Source organism: Chaetodon trifascialis, chromosome 3 (genome assembly GCF_039877785.1).
Source record: "Chaetodon trifascialis isolate fChaTrf1 chromosome 3, fChaTrf1.hap1, whole genome shotgun sequence".
Taxonomy (NCBI): Eukaryota; Metazoa; Chordata; class Actinopteri; order Chaetodontiformes; family Chaetodontidae; genus Chaetodon; species Chaetodon trifascialis.
In genome coordinates this window covers 32293924-32320722 of record NC_092058.1, presented here as the reverse complement: position 1 = coordinate 32320722, position 26799 = coordinate 32293924, and the positions used below count along the sequence as shown (strand labels likewise).

Sequence of the window (26799 nt, the reverse complement as noted above, 5' to 3'; positions counted from 1 at the left end):
GACAGCGCGATGCACAGTTTGTGCTGCTGTGGCACTATGTCAGATTTCTACATTTACATTACATTTAAATTACATTTAACTACATTTCAACATTAACCTTGCTTCATAGTACACCCCTCTGGACATAAAGCCTATTGTTTACTATAACAACAAGATTATGGCAGGCTATGAAGCACCACTTCTGGGCAGAGCAGCAGCTAAAGTTCCCCGTCCTGTACCGGTCGGAGTCTTGCTAACTACAGTAAATATTAATTGATTGAAATTGGCAAACCGATAAACTGAAACTCACCGGAGACAGATGGAAAGGCGCTCCGCAGCTGGAATGAAACGCCGATAGTTGGTATCCAGGCGGGAGATCCTGGCACCAACCCTGGCTAGCAGGTCTTCAAACTGGGCAACAGTCAGCCTGAAGTACCGCTGGACCTGGCCGTCCGCCAATTGTGAATCAGCAGACAGTCTACAGTACAGTAAATTTTCCCGCCTGGCCTGTTCTCACCTCCCTGTCCCTGTCTGTGACCAGACGTCTTAAGCAACATGAATAATTAAGTCCTGACAGATTGAGCCTGTGGTGTCTTAGTGCGTTTTAAGCCCTGCTAGGGCTGCCACTGCACCACCTTTAAATAGCTCCCCCCAATGACAAATGAACATTAATGGCATTACATGCTGTGCTCCAAGGCATTTTATTATTCTCCCTGTGACTAATAAATGACACACGACAAATAACACAGACTGATGGCTAAAAGGTGGGCAGATGCATTCATAACCAGGAACGAGCTCGAGTCCTGCTAATCAAATTTCCTAACACATCATAAAGTGTCTCATTGGACCAGGACGGACAGAGATTTAGTGGGCTTAAAACAAAAGCATGACACAAGCCAGCTAATTGACTAATAGAAATGGAACACAGATAGATGATCTGCTGTGAGGACTGATATGAATAGAATTTTTTCACAGATTAAAAAATGACAAGAGATCATGGCAGCAGAGAACAGGAGACAAAGACAGATAGCAGGGTTCTCTGAGGAGGAGGAGGAGGAGGAGTAAGAAGCCTCTTTCAAAACCCAATTACTGCCTTTACAAATCTAAAATATACACAGATAGTGCTGGTTTGCACAGGAAGCAAAATAAAGCTGGATTGGAGTAAACATGTTTTATGCTGTCATCACGCTGCTGTTGCTTGCAGCTGAGCAGAGCTTCCACTTTTTACTGACTTTCATCCATCAACATTGTGCGCTGTCACAGAGCTGCTCCCAGGACAGCAAAAGAAGACTGATGTACACATCAGATAGTAGGCCCGCTCTGTTTGCAAAGGCAGTCCTTGAAATTTGTTTAACATGGGAGTGAAAGGACATGTCTTGGTCAAAGATGACTCCCAGATTCTTTACAGTGGTGCTGGAGGTCAGCGCAATGCCATCCATAACTGCTATGTCATCAGAAAGTGACTTTCTAAGATGTTTAGGGCCTACTACTATAACTTCAGTTTTGTCCGAGTTTAGCATTAGAAAATTGCAGGTCATCCAGGTCTTTATGTCATGAAGACATGCTTGTAGTCTAGTTAACTGACTGGTTTCTTCCGGCCTCATTGATAAATATAGCTGGGTATCATCTGCATAGCAATGAAAATTTATTGAGTGCTGCCTGATAATCTTACCTAAAGGAAGCATATATAAGGTGAATTGAATTGGTCCAAGCACAGAACCCTGCGGAACTCCATAGCTGACTTTAGTGAGCACAGTGGAGTCATCATTAACGCGTACAAACTGAGAGCGATCTGACAAGTAGGATTTAAACCAGCTTAGCGCAGTTCCCTTAATGCCAATGAAATGTTCCAGTGTCTGCAATAGGATGCCATGGTCAATGGTGTCAAATGCAGCACTAAGATCCAATAAGACTAGTACAGAGACAAATCCTTTATCAGATGCAATTAGAAGGTCATTTGTAACTTTAACCAGTGCTGTCTCTGTGCTATGATGCACTCTAAATCCTGACTGGAAATCCTCGAATAAACTATTATTGTTTAGAAAGTCGCACAGCTGATTGGCAACTGCTTTCTCAAGAGTTTTTGAGAGAAAGGGAAGGTTGGATATCGGTCTATAGTTGGCTAAAACCCCTGGATCAAGAGTAGGCTTTTTCAGTAGCGGTTTTATCACAGCTACTTTAAAGGACTGTGGTACGTAGCCTGTTGATAAAGAGAGATTGATCATGTCTAATACTGAAGAGTCAATTAGAGGCAATACTTCTTTAAACAGCTTAGTTAGATCTTAGATCTAAAATACAGGTAGATGATTTTGATGATGAGACTATTGAAATTAGTTGGTGAAAATCAACAGGAGTAAAACAGTCTAAAACTGCGACAGACTGAGTAACAGTTTCTACGGTTTCTGTGTTTGAAGACAAAACAGTACCTGTTAACGGCAGGAGTCGATGAATTCTGTCTCTAATAGTTAGAATTTTATCATTAAAGAAGCTCATGAAGTCATTACTGTTCAGAGCTAAAGGAATACATGGTTCAATAGAATTATGGCTCTCTGTCAGCCTGGCTACAGTGCTGAAGAGAAACCTGGGATTGTTCTTATTTTCCTCTATTAGTGCAGAGTAATAGGCTGCCCTGGCACTGCGGAGGGCTTTCCTGTATATTTTAAGACTGTCTTGCCAGGCGGACTGAAATTCTTCCAAATTGGTAGAATGCCATTTCCTTTCTATTTTCCGTGAAGTTTGCTTTAATTTGCGGGTTTGAGGAGTATACCATGGAGCTAACCTCCTCTGTTTAATTATCTTCTTTTTTAGGGGAGCAACAGAGTCAAGTGTCATACGCAACGATCCTGTAGCACTATCAACCAGGTAGTCAATCTGGGAGGGACTAAGGTTAGCATAAGACTCCTCTGTTGTATTGAGACATGGCATAGAATTAAATGCTGATGGGATCATATCCTTAAATTTAGCTACAGCACTATCAGACAAGGGTCTGGTATAAGAATTTTTGCCTACTGGCTGGTAGTCTGGTAATATGAATTCAAAAGTTATTAAATGATGGTCCGATAACAGAGGATTCTGTGAGGAGACTATTAAGTCTTCGATTTCAATGCCATATGTCAGAACAAGGTCGAGGGTGTGGTTAAAACAGTGAGTCGGTTCATGTACATTCTGGCGGAAGCCAGCTGAGTCTAATACTGAGATAAACGCAGTGCTAAGGCTGTCATTATCAACGTCGACATGTACATTAAAGTCACCTACAATAATTACTTTATCTGCTTCAAGGACTAAACTCAGAGAACTCAGCTATAAATTCGGAGTAAGGACCAGGAGAGCGGTATACTACAACAAATAAAAGTGGCTGCACTGTTTTCCATTTCTCATGAGAAAGAGTGAGAACAAGGCTTTCAAATGAGTTATAGTCGAATTTAGGTTTAGGGTTGATCAAAAGGCTTGAGTCAAAAATGGCTGCAACTCCACCTCCTCTGCCGCTGCCTCGAGGAATGTGGGTATTAATATGGCTCGGAGGAGTAGCTTCATTTAGGCTCACATACTCTTCAGGACACAGCCAGGTTTCAGTCAGACAAAATAAATCAACAATATGGTCTGATATTAACTCATTTACTAGAACAGCTTTAGAGGACAGAGATCTGATGTTAAGGAGTCCACATTTAATTCTCCTATCTTGTTGTACTATTGCAGAGGTTGTTCTAATTTTAATTAGATTCTTATGTTTAACTCCTCTTCTCTGTACTTTTGGTTTACTTAGTTTACGTGGTCGGGGGGCAGACACAGTCTCTATGGAGTGTTGGGTGGGTAACTGCTCTAATGGAGGCGCAGAGAAGCGTGTAGGACTGCAGCTCTGCCTCCTGGTCTCAACTCTGAGTTGTCAGGGGTTAGGTTCATAAATAAAATCGGTCAGATTTCTAGAGATGAGAGCTGCTCCCTTCAAAGTGGGATGGATGCCGTCTCTCCTAATCAGACCAGGTCTTCCCCAGAAAGTCTGCCAATTATCAATGAAGCCCACACCATTTGCTGGACACCACCTCGACAGCCAGCGATTGAACGATGACATGCGGCTAAACATGTCATCACTGGCAGTTTCAAATTTGATTCGACGTCGCCCGCTCTGGCCCCCGGCAGGCATTTGACTATGGTTGCTGGTGTCGCTAACTTCACATTTCTCAAAATGGAGCTGCCAATAATCAGAGTTGGTTTCTCAGCGGGTGTGTCGCCGAGTGGAGAGAACCTGTTAGAAACATGAAGCGGTTGGTGGTGACCTGTGGGCTTCAGCTTGGGACTATACTTCCTTCGAACAGTTACCCAGCCTCCCTGGTTTCCCAGCTGCTCGGGAGCTGTCGAGGGACGGCTAGCCGGAGCTGCACTTGGTCGGTCCGCACCGGCTACGGGGGCCTGGCTAACTATAGCTAATGGTTTTGTTTCCATGGTGCGGAGCCGAGCTTCCAATTCACTAAGCCTCGCCTCCAACTCACCAAATAAACTACATTTATTACACGTACCAGTATCACTAAAGGAGGCAGAGGAGTAGCTAAACATGTGACACACCAAGCAGGAGAGAGCTGGAGGGGGACAGAGAGAAGCCATCGCTAGCTGCTAGGCTAAGCTGGTATAGCTAGCAGAGCAGATAAGCGCGTAGACAAATAAAATTGACGGTCGCTAAATAAACAGACTTATGGGTGCTTGAGCAGAACTAATGTTACTCTATTGCGCGGATAAAAGGCCGCTGTAACAAAACACAGAGCAAATTACACTCAGAGGAACAAGAGCGACAAACGCACACTACTCGTAAGGCAGCAACCAGAAACAGGAAGTGAGACGATACACTTACCTCAGCACGTCAGCACGTGCTGAGGTAAGTGTATCGGTCAGACCTTCAGAAGAGAAACTTCAGGTAATGCTCGTGAAACATGAACCATTAGCAGCCATTGTGACATACGTGAGTCTGGAGGGGTCAGTCTGGCTGTGAATGCATTCCTTTAATTTTGGAAGAGGGTGTGGTTAATGTTCTATTCTAACCTGCTGATATCACTTATATAATAACTGCAGTGTAAGAAATTCATTTTATGTTCAATATAGGAAATTTTTACTGGTATTTTCAAAACAACCATCCTCATGATATGTCTAATGACTGCTACATCTTAATGGTAGTAACAATTTAATGTTACTATGTAACTAATTGATGTTTCTGTGGTAAGTAATTAGTAATTTAATTCAAGAGTACTTTTTTAAACTGTTCATATAAAGATTCTCTATGATAGAATACAATGCGGTGTCATACAGTGCCAAATATATTGCCATATTGTAATGGTAAACTATAATAATGCTCTTGTGCCTCAATAAATAACGTCCCCAGACAGTGAAAAGTTGTTATGTACACCCTTGCACAGTTTCTCAACTAGATCAACATGAAGTCCAACAGTTCACTAACTGCCATTAAAACTGTTGAATGTCACATCTGTTCCTGACTGTACATTAGTTAATGCTCTCAGTCTGCACTACTCGCCCATGAATGACTCATACAGACCCTACTGTGAGACACATAAATGAACACACTCATACTGATGCACCTCATTACAGCTCAGCAGATTCCAGGTCTAAAGTCACTCCATCACTCTGCTCTGAAATACTGGAAAATGTGAGCACTGATTCATATTAAAAACCAGCTCTCACCAGCTAAGACAAAGGCTGTTATGTATGCTTCAGCTCTTCATGCTGTTTTCACAAGCTGGTATCCTCCATGTCAGTGTTGGCTTTGCCTAACCTCGGCATGAAAAGGACACATTCACATTGTGCAGTCAAGTCACCTTGTCTGTGTGTGTGTGTGTGTGTGTGTGTGTGTGTGTCATCATGGTAAACCTGTCCTGTTGTAGCAGGAACTATCACAGAGGTGGCTTTGAAGTACTTTGCCAGATGTTTACTGTATAGGTGTTTACTGTATAGGTGTGCAGTTGAGATAAACATGAAGGGCAAGTTCGAGGAGGGTGACCCCCCCCAACACTACTTACCTACTTTACACCCCTGGACCACGTCTGTTTTTAGTCACATCACTGTCCCCATCACTATAACACAGTGGTTTAAAGTAAAGACGACCTTGGACCACACCAGCCATGTCAAATCTGTGTGTATGGTGCAATGGAATGCACGACACAAGGGATGTGAATCTTGCAGAACAGGTGAACTGTGCCAGAGTTATTCAATATGCCTAACCATCAATGTTGGTATTAGCTCCAGGAACTACACGATGCCAGACCCCACCCCAGCCTGTTCAATGGCTACGCCTGGCCCATGTATCTAAAACATAAGAACAACTAATTACAAAGTAAGTTACAAGGAAACATATTACTGTAATTCCACTACTTTTGGCACAAAGAACAAATGTAACTAATCAGTTTTATTCATTAAATAGCACAATTACAATTACTGAAATTTTGATACATTTATTATTAGGAGACAAACACACTCCATTATAATGGAATATATTCAACACAGGGAAAAAGAACTCCAAATCACAGTGGTAAAATACCTGGAGCACTAATGATTCAACTATAAACTAGCACAAAAATGACAGTTACCAAAATAAACCTCCATGATCTGAAAACATGCATTATAAACACTAACAGAAAGTAACATCTGCATTTTGGAACACAAAACAGCAAACTTACTCACTACTCAGTCGAGCATTAGGCATGCATGACGGGTTTTATGTTCTTCTGCAAGGCACAAATGTAAGCAGGAAAAAACAAACACGGAGAGTGAATGTGACACTGAACGGGGTAAAGCCAAACAGGAATAGCGTTTGCCAGCCAGGTGCAGTAGCATAGCTGGTATTATTGTCACCACCTGAGTCAATCTGTGTGTGTTATCATGGCAAAATGTGGTGCTGAAAACACAATTTTCAGTACTTTGGTTGGCGTCTGTCTGTCTGTCTGTCTGTCTGTCATTGAGATCAAAATTAAGGCCAAGTTTTTAAGACGTTTGTGATCCGACCCATGAGTACTGAGTGCTCATGTAATAAAGTAGCAATGACTACTGAGTAACCATGGCTGGAAACATCAACATGTTGACGGGAATCATAGTTGTGATCCCATTGAAATTTTATCTCTAGCCTTATTGTCTGATTTGTCTGTGGTTGGGAAGATTATAGACTGCAACCTTTGAGCAGTTGGTGTGTAGATCCCAGCCAATAACAGCTTGCAGGTGAGGCAGTGACCAGGTGTCAGACCATAAGCAGCATGCATCCAAGAGAGAGCTACAAAAATGGCAGACACAGTGCCAAAAACAAGCAGTAACCGAAAATTTATGCATCATATACCTTTAACGTCTCAAGATGTGTTTCTTGGAAGCAGCTATTACTTTGTGTTGCTATCTTTGCTGTGGTTGAAGAGGGGAGGCACTGCGTGAGAAAATCAAAATACAAATTAGTAAGACACAGTAGACTTCTGAGAAATGTTTCGATTATCAAAAAGACAGCTGATCTGCTCATAAAACATATACTGTATATACACCATATATTCTATGCATTGACTGGTAACCTCAGCCAGAGGCCCTCGTACATGTCATTTGTCTTATTTACAGACTGTCTGGCCGAAGTTGTTAAGCTTCCAGACAATGGCCTCTGAAGGAAAAACCTAAACTTGATTTTCATCTCCCAAAGGAAAGTCCATTCAATACAATGACAATGGAATGTATGAGCCCATTCATTCCCAATATGGTCCTCAGTGTGGGATGCAAATGTTTGCTGGAGGATGCATTTCAAAATTAGCAGGTCAGGCCATAAATAAATAAATAAAAAAAAATAAATAACACTTTCAGGACAGGGAGATGAAGCGTGGGATAAGATTTTTGGCAATGGCCTCACCTCTTAACCCGATGTCTCAAATGAGATTCTGTCCTAAAGAGATTCATATCTGGAAGGAAACTGGGGAGTCGACCTTGGCACTTCACCAAATTAAATCAGAGGTTCCACCGTTTGTGTGTGTGTGTGTGTGTGTGTGTGTGTGTGTGTGTGTGTGTGTGTGTGTGTGTGTGTGTGTGTGTGAATATGCGTGTCCCAGGACAGGTAGCTCATTTGATTGGTTAAGTGGCGTGAGGCCTGACTACAGACAATCTGTCAGTGTTTATGATAATGTTTCCCTGTGGAGATGGAGACAGCATCTGTGACCAGAAGGAAAAAAGACAAATTGTTGTCCAACACCTTGTTTCCCAGCAGACTCTTTGTTACATTACAGAACACCAGAAGTCCACTCATTCATACGAGGGACATATTTCTGAGATTTCTTTATTGGATTATAGTAACGACAAATAAAGGTTGTGGACTCTTTCATAGCCGGGAACTCGTATTCTTATATGAGGCTGAACAGCAAATCCCAGCAAAAGAGAAAAGTCAATGATGAATCCTATAAGTACAGTACAGTGTATGTCAAAACACATCAATGAGCCACACTGTTGGGTGTGGATGTGTGCATTAATAAAAGAATTAAAAAAAAAAAAATTAAATGAAAAAGAAAAGAAAGTAGACATTTAAATGTAATTGTGACGAAGGCCTCCTCCTTGAACTGCCACCTTATCATGGTGGAGGAGTTTGAGTACCCGAATGATCCTAGAGGCTATGTTGTCCGGGGCTTAATGCCCCTGGTAGGGTCTCCCAAGGCAAACAGGTTCTAGGTGACGGGTCAGACTAAGAGCAGTTCAAAAAGCCCCTATGAAAGAAATCAAATCAAGGAAGCGTACGTCGCCCAGATTGGCGTCACCGGGGCCCCGCCCTGGAGCTAGGCCTGGGGTTGGGGCTCACAGGCGAGTGCCTGGTGGCCGGGTCTTTGCCCACGGGACCCGGCCAGGCACAGCGCGAAGGAGCGACGTGGGCCCGCCTTCCCGTAGGCCCACCACCCGCAGGTAGGATCAGAAGGGGCCGGTGCTATGTGATATGGGTAGCAGTCGTGGGCGGGGGCCCCGACGACCCAAACCCTGGACAACGACTCTGGCTATGGGGACATGGAATGTCACCTCACTGTGGGGGAAAGAGCCTGAGCTAGTGCGGGAGGTTGAGCGGTACCGGCTAGAGATAGTCGGGCTCACCTCCACGCACAGTCTGGGCTCTGGAACCCAACTCCTTGAGAGAGGTTGGACTCTCTTCTACTCTGGAGTTGCCCGCGGTGAGAGGCGGCGAGCTGGTGTGGGCTTGCTTATAGCCCCCCAGCTCAGCCGCCATGTGTTGGAGTTCTCCCCGCTGAGCGAGAGGGTCGCTTCCCTGCGCCTTCGGGTTGGGGATAGGTCTCTCAATATTGTTTCGGCCAATGGGCCGAACAGTAGCGTAGAGTACCCGGCCTTCTTGGAGTCCCTGGGAGGGGTACTGGAAAGTGCTCCAACCGGGGACTCCATTGTTCTGCTGGGAGACTTCAATGCTCACGTGGGCAGCGACAATGACACCTGGAGGGGAGTGATTGGGAGGAACGGCCTCCCCGATCTGAACCCGAGTGGTGTTCTGTTATTGGATTTCTGTGCTAGTCACAGTTTGTCCATAACGAACACCATGTTCAAGCATAAGGGTGTCCATCAGTGCACGTGGCACCAGGACACCCTAGGCTGGAGGTCAATGATGGACTTTGTAGTCATATCATCTGACCTTCGGCGGTATGTCTTGGACACTCGGGTAAAGAGAGGGGCTGAGCTGTCAACTGATCACCACCTGGTGGCGAGTTGGATTCGCTGGCAGGGGAAGAAGCGGGACAGACTTGGCAGACCCAAACGTACCGTGAGGGTCTGTTGGGAACGTCTGGCAGAACCCGCTGTCAGGGAATTTTTCAACTCCCACCTCCGGGAGAGCTTCAACCAGATCCCAAGGGAGGTTGGAGACATTGAGTCCGAATGGACCATGTTCTCCACTTCCATTGTTGATGCAGCCGTCCGTAGCTGTGGCCGTAAAGTCGGCGGTGCCTGTTGTGGCGGCAACCCCCGAACCCGGTGGTGGACAACGGAAGTAAGGGATGCCGTCAAGCTGAAGAAGGAGTCCCATCGGGCCTGGTTGGCTCATAGGACTCCTGAGGCAGCTGATGGGTACCGGCAGGCCAAGCGTATGGCAGCTCGGGCGGTTGTAGAAGCAAAAACTCGGGTCTGGGAGGAGTTCGGGGAGGCCATGGAGGAGGACTACCGGTCGGCCTCGAGGAAATTCTGGCACCTCAGGAGGGGGAAGCAGCTTTCTGTCAACACTGTTTACAGTGGAGGTGGGGAGCTGTTGACCTCAACTGGGGATATTGTCGGGCAGTGGAAGGAATACTTTGAGGATCTCCTCAATCCCACTGTCATGTCTTCCGTAGAGGAAGCAGAAACTGGGGACTTGGAGGTCGATTCATTCATCACCGGGGCTGAAGTCACTGAGGCAGTTCGCAAGCTCCTCGGTGGCAAAGCGCCGGGGGTGGATGAGATCTGCCCTGAGTACCTCAAGTCTCTGGATGTTGTAGGACTGTCTTGGTTGACACGCCTCTGCAGCATCGCGTGGCAGACGGGGACAGTGCCTCTGGACTGGCAGACTGGGGTGGTGGTCCCTCTTTTTAAAAAGGGGGACCGGAGGGTGTGTTCCAACTATCGAGGGATCACACTCCTCAGCCTCCCTGGTAAAGTCTATTGCAGGGTACTGGAGAGGAGAATCCGGCCGATAGTCAAACCCCGGATTCAAGAGGAACAATGCGGTTTTCGTCCTGGCCGTGGAACACTGGACCAGCTCTATACTCTCCACAGGGTGCTTGAGGGTTCATGGGAGTTTGCCCAACCAGTCCACATGTGCTTCGTGGACTTGGAGAAGGCATTTGACCGTGTCCCTCGCGTCATTCTGTGGGAGGTGCTCCAGGAGTATGGGGTTGGAGGCCCTCTGTTGAGGGCTGTACAGTCCCTGTACAACCAGAGCAGGAGCTTGGTCCGCATTGCCGGCAGTAAGTCGGACCTGTTCCCGGTGCATGTTGGACTCCGGCAGGGCTGCCCTTTGTCACCGGTTCTGTTCATCATTTTTATGGACAGGATTTCTAGGCGCAGCCAGGGGCCGGAGGGGGTCCGGTTCGGGGGCCGGCAGATTTCGTCTCTGCTTTTCGCGGATGATGTTGTCTTGTTGGCTACCTCGAGCCAGGACCTTCAGCATGCACTGGGGCGGTTCGCAGCCGAGTGTGAAGCAGCTGGGATGAGAGTCAGCACCTCCAAGTCCGAGGCCATGGTTCTCGACCGGAAAAAGGTGGCTTGCTCCCTTCAGGTTGGGGGAGAGTTCCTGCCTCAAGTGGAGGAGTTTAAGTATCTTGGGATCCTGTTCACGAGTGAGGGAAGGATGGAATGTGAGATTGACAGGCGGATCGGTGCAGCGGCTGCGGTAATGCGGTCGCTGTATCGGTCTGTCGTGGTAAAGAAGGAGCTGAGCCGAAAGGCGAAGCTCTTGATTTACCGGTCAATCTACGTTCCTACCCTCACCTATGGTCATGAACTTTGGGTCATGACCGAAAGAACGAGGTCCCGGATACAAGCGGCTGAAACTCCGCAGGGTGGCGGGGCGCTCCCTTAGAGATAGGGTGAGGAGCTCTGTCACCCGGGAGGAGCTCAGAGTAGAGTCACTGCTCCTCCGCATCGAGAGGAGTCAGCTGAGGTGGCTCGGGCATCTCTATCGGATGCCCTCTGTACGCCTTCCTAGGGAGGTGTTCCAGGCATGTCCCACCGGGAGGAGGCCCCGGGGAAGACCCAGGACATGCTGGGGTGACTATGTCACTCGGCTGGCCTGGGAACGCCTCGGGATCCCCCTGGAAGAGCTGGAGGAAGTGTCCGGGGAGAGGGAAGTCTGGGCGTCCCTGCTCAGACTGCTCCCCCCACAACTCAGCCCTGGATAAGCGGAAGACAATGGATGGATGGATGTGACGAAGGCCTCGTCACCTGACAAAGGTGGCACATGGTGAAGCTGACACTCAGCCTTTCATACATTCCCGGTTAAGAAAACACACAGTTCCCCACTGTTTCTGTGGTGAGCGCACGTACCACATTGGACCAACGGTTTAAACATCATACACACATTTCCTACAAAAGTACAAAAGAATTACACTACACACCAGGTTAGTTATCTCCAGTTTCTTTATTCAATCGTGGGTTACCAGTGCTGCTGCTGTGTGCTTGGGGTTGGAACCAGAGCAGGTGAAGCAGCTGCCTTATATGGTGGTGAGATGGTGCTGGCCACACCATGTTCCTCTGAGTGGAGGGGAGATTTGGGGTTAGAAGGAATATCAAGTTGTAAGTGTGTGAGGATTTTCCTCGGTAAATAATATTTCAAGACTCAAGCTGCAGAACAAAAACTGAGACAATGTCACCAAACATAAACTAGATTTATTTACAAAAATGAGGAACAAAAGGCGTACTCAAACTGAGTGGAGATAACAACACAAAACACCACACTGTATACTGAGGCTGATAGGCACACCGAGTGGGACTGAGCACAATGAAAGAAAGAGCAGAACAAAGCATAAGTCCAAAAGGGCAACACAAAAATCCACTGGAGAAGTTCCAGGACAATACATCAGGGCAGAACCGACAAAAGGCTTTTCTTGGGAGTTACTCACACTGAGACAGGGCATACACACGGTTGAGATCAGGACGAACTGGCAACCACAAGACCAGAGAGCTTCCCTATACATGTAATGCTGCCAGCAATCAGCTCCAACACGCCTCAGGTGTGCAGGTAATTAGGTCGCCATGGCGCATGGGGAAAGGACCGCCCACTTTCAGACAGACGGGGAGAAAGACAAACAGACAAATAACACTAGGGGAAAAGGAAGGGAAGAAACACTGGGAAAAGACACATCCTAACAAAGTGTTCAAATAGAGTCAGGTATAAGGAGTTTTTTTGCTGTGATGTTTTGTGTGTTTTGTATTGTGTTGGTGGGTTTAATGCGGAACCTGTTTATGAAGTTATTTTTCTTAGTTAATTAGTATTATGCAGTAATGGGTAAAGTAATTTTTTTTTACTTTATTTTTATTGAATTATTTGTTTTACAATAAAACAGAACATTTAAATACCAAAGAAATGCACAGATGAGCAAGTGGAAAAGAGCAAGGGATACATGAGTCACAGTTATAGCGTTATTACTGTCTGCAGGGACAAGAGGTAGATCTAGGGTTTTTCAGTCATTTTAGTTCCAATTGTCCATGTTTTTCTTCTCCACCTGAAAACCCAGCTTTCATACAGCTGTACAATAAACAATGATTATTATCTCCTTTTACAGTGCAGAGTCACCTATTCAAAATGAGCTATCCATTTCCTCCTCAGTATTTGGTAAATCTGTCCATACACCGGTTCAAAGAAAAAGTCAGCATCTCCATGTCATATATTTCTTTTACAATACCAATCCACTCCTCTTTTGATGGAGATTCTTTATTTAGCCACTGTCTTGTGATAGCTTTTTTACTGGCTGCTAACATTATTTTAACCAAATATCTGTCCGGAGCATTCATCACAGAAGAGATTTACCAAGGTAAACTGTACAAAAATCACATTCAAATTTGAAACCCATTACTAATTTTATTTTATCTACTACAGCCTGCCAGTAAGCTTGTATAATTGGGCAATCCCAGAAAACATGGAAGTGGTCTGCCTGGGAATTTCCACACTCTCGCCAGCATCTTCCATAACTTGTTTGGCCTGTCTGAGACTGTTTAATTTTAGGAGTGATAAAAAATCTAATTATGTTTTTTTATGTAAATTCCCTCCAATAACCGGAACTTAATGTACTCATTTGAGTTTTACAGATGTTCAGCCATTCCTCTTCTGAGATGGTTATTTTTGCTTCTTTTTCCCAAAGAGAATTAACATAAAGTGTAGAAAATCCACTGCATGACAGTTTACAATTGAACTTACATTTGCAGGCGTCAGTCAAAATGTTTACTAAGTCAGAGTTGCACTCCTGTGTTGTTTTTATATTACTGTTAAAATAGGTTCTAACTTGCAGGCATCTGAAGAAGTCTTGTTTTCCTAAATTATACCTACCTTGAATTTTTGAAAGATGTCTAAACTTCCTTTGTCAGAGATGAGACAGTAAGCGTGGGTAAAGTTAACTAGAAACCATAACTAAATACTAAGTTTCAGTGACTTGCACAAGACTGATTACAGGCACTGCATGACCTTTCCCTCAGTTACATTCTTGATCTCCTCACCCTGTATTCCATTTCTTGATCACTCTAATCTCTCCCTTTTATCCATCCCTGGCTCCAACTGCAAAATGAAAGGTGATCCTGTTGGTTTCAGCCCCGACCCTTGGGAATCATCTTCCCCCATCTATCAGATTTACTGATTCTGTGGACTGTTTCAACCGGCTTCTAAAACACATCTTTATAGGCAGGATAGAATAGACATTCATTTCTTTGTTCTTTTTATGTGGATGAAGCACTTTGTAACAGTGTTTTAAAAAAGTTCATCAATAAAGATTTGCTTACTTAATTTGTGTTCCGTATAAAATATTATCAATTTGATAGTGAACATGGTTAACATTATACCTACTAAGGATCAACATGTTAGCATTAGCATTAAGCTTAAAGCACCACTGAGCAGGCTGTAGATTGATGCTTATTGTTAGGATCTGGTCATTTAAAGGACCCAAAATGCCACATTTCGACAGAGAGAACAGGAGACCGGAGAAAGTTTTAATGAATCTTCCAAGAATGTGCAAACAGACAAATCTAGAAAAATCATGGAACTTGGAGAGGAGGAGCAGCCTGAAGAGTGTCAAATCCAATCCTCATGGAAGATGCAGACAGAGCAAGGAGTAAATGGAGACAGGTGGGGATTAGGCACCTGAGCACAAATAAAACAGTCAGGAATGCAGGGAGCAGACAGGCAAAACAGATACCAATTAGTACTTTTGAGTTCATTCATTACCATACAGATGAACTGATGATTCGGTGAATACTGGGTGAGGCACCAGTGCTTGTGTAGTATAGGAGCAGGTGAGTCTTGATTGCATGATTGCATGTAAGCAGCTGTGCTCAGGAGAGGAGGAGGCCGAGCCCAACCTAAAAAGTTCCATTCTAATAGGACAGATTTGTAACATGATACCAAAATTCATATTTAACTTTGTTATTTACACTGAATTTCATTACAGGAATTAATATACAGTATGCCATCTTATTACTAAACTTGGAAACCTGAGCGCGCGCGCGCATGCACACACACACACACACACACACACACACACACAATACCTAGGAACACAGTTGCCCTTGCTCTCCACAGTCAACTGATTGACTTTCTCAACCTTTGGCAGGGTTGCTGCAGAAATGCAGAAATCTTTTATGTGAAATAAGATGTAATAATTACCCAACATTTCCTCTGAGACACTGGGCTAAGGCTGCTTCAGTCTACTCCTTTCTACTAGTCCTTGTATTGGGTTGCTAATGGCTTTTACCCACTGATGTATGAGATGGTGGAAACGGTCGTCTATGGAGGGCTGAGACATTAATATTTACCAGCCTGGAGGGGGTCAAGGCAGAATGGATCAGGCCATCTTAAATAAAACATGTCACCACCAAAGCGACCACTCTCTCATGCTCCCTCCAACTCTGTCATACCCACAGCCAGATTTACTGTCGGAGAGCGTTTATTAATCTTTGAGCTGGTTTTGTGTGTGTCATTTTTGTACAACAAGCTCAGCGGTCATGGCAGTTTAATGGGAATGGTGTAATCCCTTTTATCCCAAGGTATGGGGGATAAATCAGCAGACCATAAACTTCTACTTTGCTTGCTTTATGGGTTGAAACATGACTGTAAAAAATGATCAGTGTGCTGTCTGGGGGTGTAAAAGCTTTTAGGCAGAATACCTGTACCAGATATCAAAGTTTTATATTGCAGGCTTTTAGACATTATGTTGAAGGGTTAAAAGGCAGTGCCCTCCTGCATTTGTAAATGTAGTTGGCACCAGACAGATAAAAGTGCTCAACATTATCCAAATGTGACGTACAGGGACTTCTAGTTGAGCAGGTCATATAGGTATTATCATTAACTTGCACAGGGGAAGATGTCGGCAGATCATGTATAATGTAACAGTATAGTATCCGGACTCGGGAGAGTTGACCCCCGTACAGCAGATAAACATGGATATAGTATCTGTGATGTCACTTGTAGGTTTTCTGAACGGGTGTTCTGATCATCTTCATCAATCACTGGAGCCCATGACTTCTAATTTGGCAAGGGTGGCAGAATTTGTGTCCAGCTAATGTGGGATAAGCAATCACCAACACCGGCTGAGGCTCTGGTCAGTTGAATGACAGCTCCCCTGATTTAATTCATCAAAGTCTGTTTACGGGTCAAGACCCAAAAATGTGAAGTAGCTTTTTGTAGGTCCATAAAGAGTTTTGCAAAGTGATGAGATGTGTTTGGTTCTAAAGACTACAAGTTAAAAACTATAAAATATGGGAGTGTAGAGTTACAAAGAACTGATCTTACCAGACCTCTGTAGCCCGCTACTTATCTCAGCTTGAGAACATAGGCTACATTAGCCTCTACTACCACACCACACCTGAGTAATAAAACAATATGATAAGCCTGGTTCTGCTGCATAAGTCTGTTCATCGTGAGTCTGACAATGTTTACTGAGGTTTGTATTTTTTATATTTTAAGTTCAACTAATTTACAGAGCACTTTTGGAATAAAGGAAAATTCATATTTTATATATTTTTGTTGGTGTCAGATTATTTACCACAATGATTATTGAAAGGCCTGGGCTTTCAGGGACCTCTGTTGGTCCCTGGACCTCACTTTGAAAACCACTAATCTATTTTTTCAGTATTTATCTCAAATGTCCCAGAAATGGTGCATTTATGTGTGTAAAAACCAAATTTTTGCAGCGTGCACGGGTGGGGTGAAGTACCTCGGGATTTCTTGCTTGGAGCTCCAAGAGACCCCAGCAAAGCCACTGGTTATAGGTCAAGCAGGGCTGCCGACTTGACTGAATTTGAAATTAGACACCAGTGTTGGCAACCAAATAAAGGGTTTGATCATTATCTATTAGCAACTACCAGTTTATAACAGTTTGTCATCAGTAAGTGTTTGTTAAAAGAGAACAATTTCATCTGCTCAATTATAGAATACCATTATGTTGCTCTATAGTTTCACCACTCACTGTCACTATTATTTTGCACTAGCTGTCAATTGAGGATGTATAGTTGTCACCTAATCATGATTCTTTGTCTTAGAAAGTATTCTTATTTTTTTGTTTGGTGATTTACTTCAGCAATTTTTAGGCATTAGCTGCTATTGTGTAGGAAAGTGCTCAAAGATGACTTGGCATGGGATACAACATGGTAATAAACACCCTATTAGTGCTTTTAATAGTGCTTTTCAATAATTCGCCACAGGAAGTGAAAATGTAATTTTTAGCTAAAATATTTTGCTCAGTTTGGACTGTATGCCAGCGAAGTTAAAGTGAACCTCATGTCTCTGTGGTGCAACAAAACATCAACACATTTTTTTATTGTTTTACATTTGTTATAGACTTTGCAACGTAATCTAAGAGAGAACTTGCATATAGCTGGTGCAACAGGCCACAGGCCACCGCCATCCTGCAATCGATAAGCAACTACAGATAGTGGATGGATGAAATTACTTTAAGGTAATAGCACTGGCTTCAGTTTTTGGAAATGGTGGTGGTCCCTTGGTGCAAATCAGATGGTTATGTCAAGACAGTGATGGTTGGCTCTGTGCATAATTACTTAAGGCGGATTCCTGAAGAATAATTCACAACAGTCAGATGTATCTGTGATGATCTGTTTTCAGCCAAAAACAGCATAAATGACATATCTGATAAAATTTGTTGAGATGGAAGCTGTACATTAATAAGCCCAGCCCTGATAAATTGTCATTCCAAAATGACATTCAGATATGATGCTATAGAGACTATAGCTCTCGGTACAGATGTTGCTGAGGTAACTGCTAAGGGCTACATTACATTACCTGGGGGACCTTGAATACTTACAGCTGTTCAACTATCCACAATGTTAGACATGACACTTTTCTTGTTTAGTCTTTGAAACCACAATAAAATGTTGTATCTGCTTTGAAAATGTCACAAAAGCCCAGAGAGGAACAGAGACCAGCCATCAGGAGGTAGAGAAAAGGAGATAGCTTTACTATAAAGAAGGCGTCGCTAGCAGAAGTTGCAACATCTCATCATACACGCATACATGGTGAATATATTTATGCCATTTTCTTTTGAGTATGTACCTTACAAAAGCTGTTATTTAGCATGTTGAAGCAGGACTTTGACGAGCTGCTCTGTTACACATGGTAAAAACAAGTAGATGCTAATGAGAGCTCATAAAAAAAGCCAAACAGCATGTGATCAATCATTAAAAATATCCCGTTGCAAAACTTGTATGTGCACCAGTAAGATTCTAGACATTGCAGCATTTTGAAATGAATAAAAACACAAAGCTGTTAAACTGGACACTGACATTTTCTTTTTCCCCATGAAAGGGGGGCTGAGACGATGCGGACAGTAAAAAGAGAAGCTCAGTTCTGTACGCACCTCTAACCAACGTGCATAAACAACAGAACAAGATGAAAAGCAGTGTGTATCAGCAAATATGCATAATTCTCTTTTCTTTGTTACATGGCCAGTCAACAACATTTCCCCACTGTGATCCACTGGGGGTGGGGTGGGGGGTGTGCAGGTTTCCAGGCCAGATCTGGAAAAAAAATACTTCCAACAAGTCCAGTTAGAATGTTCAGACCCACATTTCAAACCAATTTCAATATCTGAGATTTTTTTTTTCCTGTTTTCTGCTAATTCAGCACTGGGCTCTTGTTTTTGTCAAGATGTCTATACTTAATGTTGAAACTAACAAACCCCTGTGGTCACACCAAAGTTAGAGTGACCAATACTGTGAAACAATGGCAACAGAAAAAAAACAACCAACTGAAAAAAACTCACAGGATATTGCTTTGAGTTTCTACAGAAAGACATACAGGAACATAAGTTTTTGGAAGAGGAAATTAGTGACAGAGAGGTTGTGTTTTAGATGAATCAGACAGAAATGGTTTCAAAATGGCTCGACATATGAAGTGTTCCATTTTAGAGGCCTTGTCCTTCATGGTCTGCAGACTGAAACTGCTGTAATGGATTGTCAAAGTCACTCCTACCAAAGCCCCTGCCCAAATTTTGTCAATGGATTGCAGGCCAGTCACATGTTTAATGGTGCATTTAGGTAATCCTTGTCAACTTGAAATTATATCATATGTCGTATAAAGCTGAGTAATGTCAAGCCAACGCAGGATGTAAATAATGACTGATGGCAAAACACTCCACTGTTTGTTCTTGTTTGCAGCTGCAAATGTTCTTAATCACAGGGCATTACAGAGAAATGATTTTGAATAGAATGATGAATAGGTTTCCCTTTTTACCTGCTAGATTGTTCAACAGCTGTCCACCATGCATTAAAGTGATCATGCCCAAGTTTATCACTGGTATTTACCCCCTCAGAACCTTTTCAACCAACACCACATAGCATAATGACAGCTGGCACTAATCAGGGTGTATGAAAATTTCTTCCATTGCTGATTGTCCCACTGACTTCACTCACTAACCAAGGGCGTAGAAATTACATAGTTGGCACTGCAGTGAAAAGGCAGGAAAAAAAACTGTGTACCAAAGATTCACAAGGTTCTTAAAAGTTCAGGTTATGGGAAGTTATGTTAATTGTAATTGTTAAGTATATTGTAATTGTTAAGGTCCTGCAGTGAAATGGTTACAATATTTCATTTGAGGGGAAATTCCTCAAATGAAATTCCGTAATAGCGTAAAATGTTTGATTTTTCAAGTTGACGAAGATGGCCTGTATGCAGCATCAAAGGTCTAAATGGCCCAAAATGGACACGAATGTCGGCGACACTGTGGACAGTGGACATGCAGACACTTGTGATGACATTGGGCACCTACATAGGTAGACATAATCACACATGTTCAGTGTATGGTCCAAATCAATTTTGGACTGCATACACACACTTCCAGCCATGTGCAGATGACTACATTTACATCTTGTGGACCTTCACAGTTACACAAACAGACTAGTTTTGGTCTGTGTGAGCCTTGACAGGAGGAGCAAACTCAATCTTCAGGCTTCGAAGGTGACCCCTGAAATGGGACTAGATATGCAATAGGCATGTTAGGTGAAAGGCATTATGGGAAGAGGGAGTCATTTCAGAGAAAAACAGAGATGTATAACAGTTTAAAGAAGGGGAGTTTGTTCCAATACCATAGCAAACGCATGTTTTTAGGCCTACTAGCAGCTTGTGTGCGACAATGCTACAAACAGTATATTGCAGGAGCACTTACATCTTATTTACATCATTAAGAATCTAACATATTCCTCTTTCACAATATAGAATCCAAACCATCATCAAATCAGTGACTAATAGACTTGCCACAGTCGATATCATATGTCACAATGTCAAAGCAAAGGGCAACATAGAGTGAGGGATGATTCTTGTTACTTTTTCAGAGTGCAAATGTTAGTCAAAGCTACATTACAAAGGTGCATGACAGACTAAAGATGCACCTGTCACATTTGCTTGGTGGATACAGATTTGTGACTTCTTGTTTCTTTTTCGGATAAAGCATTTTTCTGGGGAAATTGACTTTTAAATATTTACAAAGATAAGAGGCTTTTTTCAGGACCTACAAGTACAAAATATGTGTCAAATAAATAATAAGCAACAACACTCATTTTATGTGTGGTGGAAAAGTTATGTTACATAAATCTGAATAACAACACAGAGTAACTGTAATACAACAGGAGTACAAGAAGAGCAGCACAATGAACAGATAAACATGACCTTTTTCATGACATTTTTTGTTGTTGTTGTTGTTGTTGTTGTTGTTGTTGTTGTTGTTGTTGTTGTTGTCTTTACAACAGAAAAGCTAGCTGCTTCAAAACTATCTTGAACATACTGTTGTGATTAATGCCTCTCATATGAACAATAACAGATTCTGGAGACATCTTTATTTGGCTATTTCTGGTGTGAAACAACAAAATAAGTTGATCAAAAATGTGTATATTACAATTATTAAATTAAGGACTAATATATTAATACCATCCACATAATGTAATAAATACAAATATAAAATAAATATTTGAAATACAATGTTAACTCCAATCGCTAACTGCAGTGAAGATCTATTTGATTTAAGGTTTAATAGTGCTGTTGAGTACCAGGTAAATACAGTATGAGTGGCAAAATTACATGGTGAAATCAATGAGCACTCAGTGAACATTTAGTATAAAATAAAGAGACCTAAGGAAATCATCGACCGTCAGTCCACACAACAAACATGGTTGTAGGACAACTGAAATACTGTGCATACGTACTTCTAAAAACTAGTTCTGTTGCTCAGATTTTTTTTTTCTTTCATCCTCTGCAAAAGCTAAAACATAAAATGGTGTGTTTTATTTCAAAGGTGACTGTGAATTTAATGTATATATTTTCATGCTGTAAATCTTGTAAATAAAGTCAAGTATTCTATGCAGCCCTAACACAGTCTTTTTTCATCAGTAACTGACTGAATTTATAAAAAGTAGAGGGAAGGAAAGAGTTGTAGACCCCTCTGTCAGGGTGGGTTCAGACTAAACATGAAGAGAATTCTGAATGTGCTGTGACTATATATAAAGTCAATGCAAAGACAGGAGGGGACAAAAGATCATGAACTGAGCCAAAGATGTATGCATGTAAATTGAAAAATTTTCACGTTGAGCAAACAATTTGTGCCTATTTAAGGCGTTGTCTCCAATTCATGAACATACAGACAGAAGAAACTAAGGAGAGAGGCGTGGTAGAAAGTAACAAGGTTTGTAACTAGCTAGCTGACAGGTAACGTCTGTACATTGGCTTTTTTAAGGCAAATAAATACAGAGTGCAAAAAATCAAGTGGTGAAATTTGGGTGAAAATTAGGTAGGTAAAAATTTTGGCTGAACGGTCCTTAAGGATCCTAGCCTCTCATGCTGCATTCATATCCAACAGGAGAGAACAGAGACCTTAACTTCCATTTGAAAACATTCTATATTTCAGCTTTCAGTTGCTAAAGACTCTGGTGTCACAATAGAGAAAATTATCACCATTGGATTGATGTTGCCATGTCTGGTGTAAAACATACTTTCGAAAGTACCTCTCACTTATTCATGTGTGTAACAAATAAGAAACCAAAGTCAGCTTAAAACAGAATCATGGAAGCTTTACAGCTCTAACGAAGTACAACTGTCAGCATTTGAACTGTCAACCAACAGTTCATCAGATTTGACATGAATGCAGCAATAGCCTGTGTGCTAACTAGGGAATTCACTGGGTTGTGAACTACTGGTGTTTCTTAAGCAAAACTACCTTTCCTTTCTGTTGCCTTCCCATTTCTCTTGCACTAAGTTACTACCATGCTATGGTAAATGATATCTATCATCTTTTAAAAATGGGATTAATTAACAACATACTGTAGCAGAGCTTACAGCTTGTGGCAGAAGTAGCTTTTCTTGTGGTGGCTGTTTTGAACATCTGCACTAACACATTGTATTAGAGGTAAGAAAAACATGTCTACCACATCATACAAGGCAAAGTGAATAAAAGCACATGATTTGGCCTGTAAGTGGTAAAAAAGAAACCAAAAATGTGTACTTCTGCTGACCAGATTTAACCCAAAATTGTATGGAGGTGGTGATAGTGCATAGTTTTGTAGGCCACTAAAATGTGTGCCATGACTGTATACAGCACTCATTAAGATTCAATGATTCATCTACAGCTGTGGAAAAACTAAAATCTTTCATTGCGTAAATATCAATATGATAAACAGATCTGCCGACATCCTGTTGAGTTTCACGGTTAGAAGTTGATATGTTACAGGACGGGGCGAGTGTGTGTAAGGGACCTCTTGTGCGTGCTTTACTGGGATGCTACACAGAGGTATGAGTGGCATATCAGGAAGGAAAGCACAGAATCTGAAAATGTTCAGAGCAGAAACAAACCAAAGAAAAATCTCTAAAGAATGCTTGTTGATGCTTCCAAGTGCTGAAAGCTGCCCCGAAGGCACACTTAAGTCTGTGTGGGTAAAGGGCAGGCAGAGCGCAGTGGAAAACGAGCACTGTCCACTTTGTCCAAACGTCACCTCCAAGGGGCCAATTTCTTAGAGCTGGAAACAAAAAATAAAGGCTTGTGGTCTAATTCCATTCCTGTGTTCCCCTGTTACTTTATCTGTAGAGGAAAGCATACACAGTCTCCAGACAGGCCCTGCTGCGTTTGTTCTGTGTTTAATGTGTTTCATATATTAATATACAGTATTCATGTGTGTGTTTGTGTCTGGTGTATGGTGTGTTGGTTTGTTGTCACGCCCTCGAATCAGAGGGCCACTGAGTCCCCCCATGTGCAGCTACAGCGCTACGCCAGTGAGTAGATGGCGTTGACCGGCGAGGTGGCCTCGGAGCTCTCGTTGCCCTCTGTCTCATCCTTGTCCTTCTTCACCGTGTACTGGCCAATGAAAGAGCCATCCTCGTTGAACTGGCCATCACCGCCTTCGCCATAATCAACCAGACTGTCGTCGCTTTCCTTCACGTTTCCATCCAGTGACGTCTGGCTGCCCTGTAGGGGTTTGTTGTCCTCATCGCTGCTACAAAGGTAAATGAGGAGGAGAGTTGACAGTTAAAATGGGAGCAGGACGTTGTTACATAGTGTGAGCAGGAGTTCAGGACCCGGTCGTCCCCATCAGCACAGGTTAGAAGGGGAAAGGTTATGGGCATTGCAGGTAAAGAAATGATGTTAATTCCATATTTTCAACTTTTCTATTGACAATTCTTGGTGAAGTGACTGAATGTTCAAGTCACTGAGGCTTTGTCAGACTAGATTTCTTACTTTTGTGATTCATTTCTTTTCCATGTGTTCCTAAAAGGATAGATTTGAATATTTTCAATTCTATATTGATACAGTACTACAGCACATGCTATATGCCATTTGAAAGGGTTCTAGCTCTCTGTAGACGTTCCTCCTGCCCTTACTGTCCATGAAGTGATTCCTTCATAGAGATTCTTTGAGTATTGTTAGTAAGTTGGTTAGTTGGTTATTATCATTAATAATAAGTCAAAGATAATGTGAGGTGTCAACAGTCATGGTTAGTCAAACCATGTGGATATACTTCCTAGTAGTTGTTTACAGGTTTATTGCTGATGTTAGTACATGCTATTACCAGGATGTATTCCACCCCAACAAGGAAACACTGTCCGTGGAAAGACAAGAAGTTAATTTCATACTAAAAAAACATAATCTTGGAAGATACCCACAATATTTGTCTGAAGCTCAAATTATTGTTTCTGTGTCCACATGTTTGCGAGGACATGTGTGACATGAATGTCATCATCTGCCTATATCGCGATTTGTCCAAAAAAAAACTCAATGTGGATTCTATGGATGTACCAGTGCAGTTAGGGTGGTTTTCCACCCAACTGAAGTACTTTTTATGTGGGCTGGTCGGTAACAATACTTTGGGGCAAGTTGTGATAATTTGGCTGACACAAAATGACTGACAACTGATGATGACCAAATGTCATTTCTAGAACTGTATCATGACCAGTACAGACAGAAGAAATGATTACAACTCTCTCAACCTACATATGGCATGTGAGTATTGTATTAAAGATTTGAGAAATCTAAATCTATCCTTTAAAAACATAGCTGCGTTAGCATTTTATACCAAAGATGCTTGTTGATCTACAGTTAGAAGTCAATTTTGCAGATTATACAGTATTTGCCTCTATGTTTTAAAAGCAACCCTGTCTCCTGAAAATTCCTATTCATATAAAACTAATTTTCACTAATATATTTTATAGGAAATGTAATTTTGCCTGGAGTTCTATATCAACAACATCAGTGAATGTATCTGCCAATACAAAATGTTTATACTAAATCCATCCATTTTCTCTGCCGCTTATCCCTTTCGGGGTTGCGGGGGGGCCAGAGCCTATCTCGGCTGTCAACGGGCGGGAGGCGGGGTACACCCTGGACCGGTCGCCAGCAGATCGCAGGGCGTTTATACTAAATGAATCTGAAAAATGATCACTGTCACTATATTTCATTTGTTTTAGTCATTCCCTAGCCTTAACCCAGCCCTCAGCCTGATAATGCATACAATGCAGGACACAAACTCCAGTCTCCAATGTCACAGTCCTAAGCTTCATTCATGTCTGAATAGCTCGTCCCTATAACTTCTGCACAGTATTAGAACATCAGACTTTCTTTCTAGTGAAAACTTTCCAGGCAGCAATTGCATTACCTAAAAACTACTGTAAACATACAGTATTTGGTAAGAGACAGGGGTGATTGAAAAATATGAATACTGTCCTCAAAAAAATCCTAAAAAAAATACATTTGCATACACATGCTAAATGGTGGCCATACTCTGACATGAGATCTAAGCATGGAAACTGCATTGCACCTCATTCGTTGCGCTTGATCTCAGTTCAGAGGATGACTGCATGTCTCCTAACTCTGATATTGGGGGGAAAGAGAGCTTCATGCACAGGGAAAAAGAGCTATAGACTAGCATTAGCTTTCTTGTCTCAGACCAAGCCAGTAGCATAACAGCAAGAAATGCATTTAAGGGATGCAAAAGTGAGATATTTTTCAGTGGGATTTCTCTTTTCTGCTCAAGTCTGTGTGTTGCATTTCAAGATTATCAAACAGTGTGTATTAAAATTCCTAGGAGAGGAGAGAATCTACATGTAGCTTCTCAGAATCATCATGCTCCATGCTGAAACACTTTGGGAACCACACAAATCAATTGATACATTTCAGAAATCATACAAGGAGTACAAATGGACCAGGGCAAACGCAGCATGATCAAAGTCCGACACAACTCAAATCCAGCGAATGTGACACTGGTTGAAACCAAAATCCAATATTTATTTTATCAGCCCACAAAGGAATCTTTCAGAGTAGAGCGAGAGACAATGAAAGAAGCAGAGACAGTAAAACAATGGACGCTATCAGAACACAGGCTGACATGTAACGCAGTGAAGAGTTGAGAAGATGCACATAAGATGAAGAGGGGGATGTTGAGCATATACAAGGGAAGTGGCGGATAAATGCGAGTTATCAAATATAATGCAATCTGAGAGAGAATCATTATGAAAGACGTCTAAGACCGGACAGTGCAGTCTGTAAGAGTGAGGATTTCAAATCCAGTACACAGGATTTGAAATCAAACCATGACTAGGAGGATTATGAACTGAATTAGTTATCATATAGCTTTTCATGCACAACCCCCACTTTTAGGTGGCAGAAGCTAATGGCCAATTCATCATTCATCAAGCATTTGCTGTCACATTTTTGTTGTCAATGACTTTTTTGAAGTCTCTGACCCACAATCATCAACAAACAGTGGATATATACCCTGCTGATGCTCTGTTGTTACTGCAAGCTTTTGACCTTCTGTCAGGTCCTCATCAGAAACAAAGTTTACTGAGTGTTGTGACTCACTTGGCTAGTCAAGAACACTCCCAATGGGTCTTAAAAACTTAGCTGCTTTGACTGTGTGTTCAAGAGTCTGTTCACCAAAAAGACAAAAGCATGCTATGCTTTTTTTCCACTTATTTTTCATGGGATCTAACCACAACCAGATGTATTTTTACTAACACTGGTTTTGAGATACTCAGTTCTGAGATTATTGCCTCAATCCCTGACCAGCTGTGGTGAATGGAAGTTAGTTTGTGGTGGACATAAAAAAAGTTTTTCATGGTGTGAAAATATGTTTTGTGTTGTTTTTTCTTAAAGT

At 42.4% G+C, this 26799-nt stretch overlaps 1 protein-coding gene across 11 annotated transcripts in view; it reads right to left on the bottom strand.

Annotated features, from left to right (window-relative positions):
• Nucleotides 1-18107: 18107 nt before the first annotated feature.
• nfasca (neurofascin homolog (chicken) a) overlaps nucleotides 18108-26799 on the bottom strand; it is a 145587-nt gene continuing 136895 nt past the window's right edge. For all 11 annotated transcript variants that reach the window (XM_070958894.1, XM_070958893.1, XM_070958901.1 and 8 more), the window contains one exon: nucleotides 18108-23643. In XM_070958894.1, the coding sequence (XP_070814995.1) occupies nucleotides 23415-23643 (229 nt within the window). In that variant the 3' untranslated portion in view covers nucleotides 18108-23414. The remainder of the gene's footprint in view (nucleotides 23644-26799) is intronic.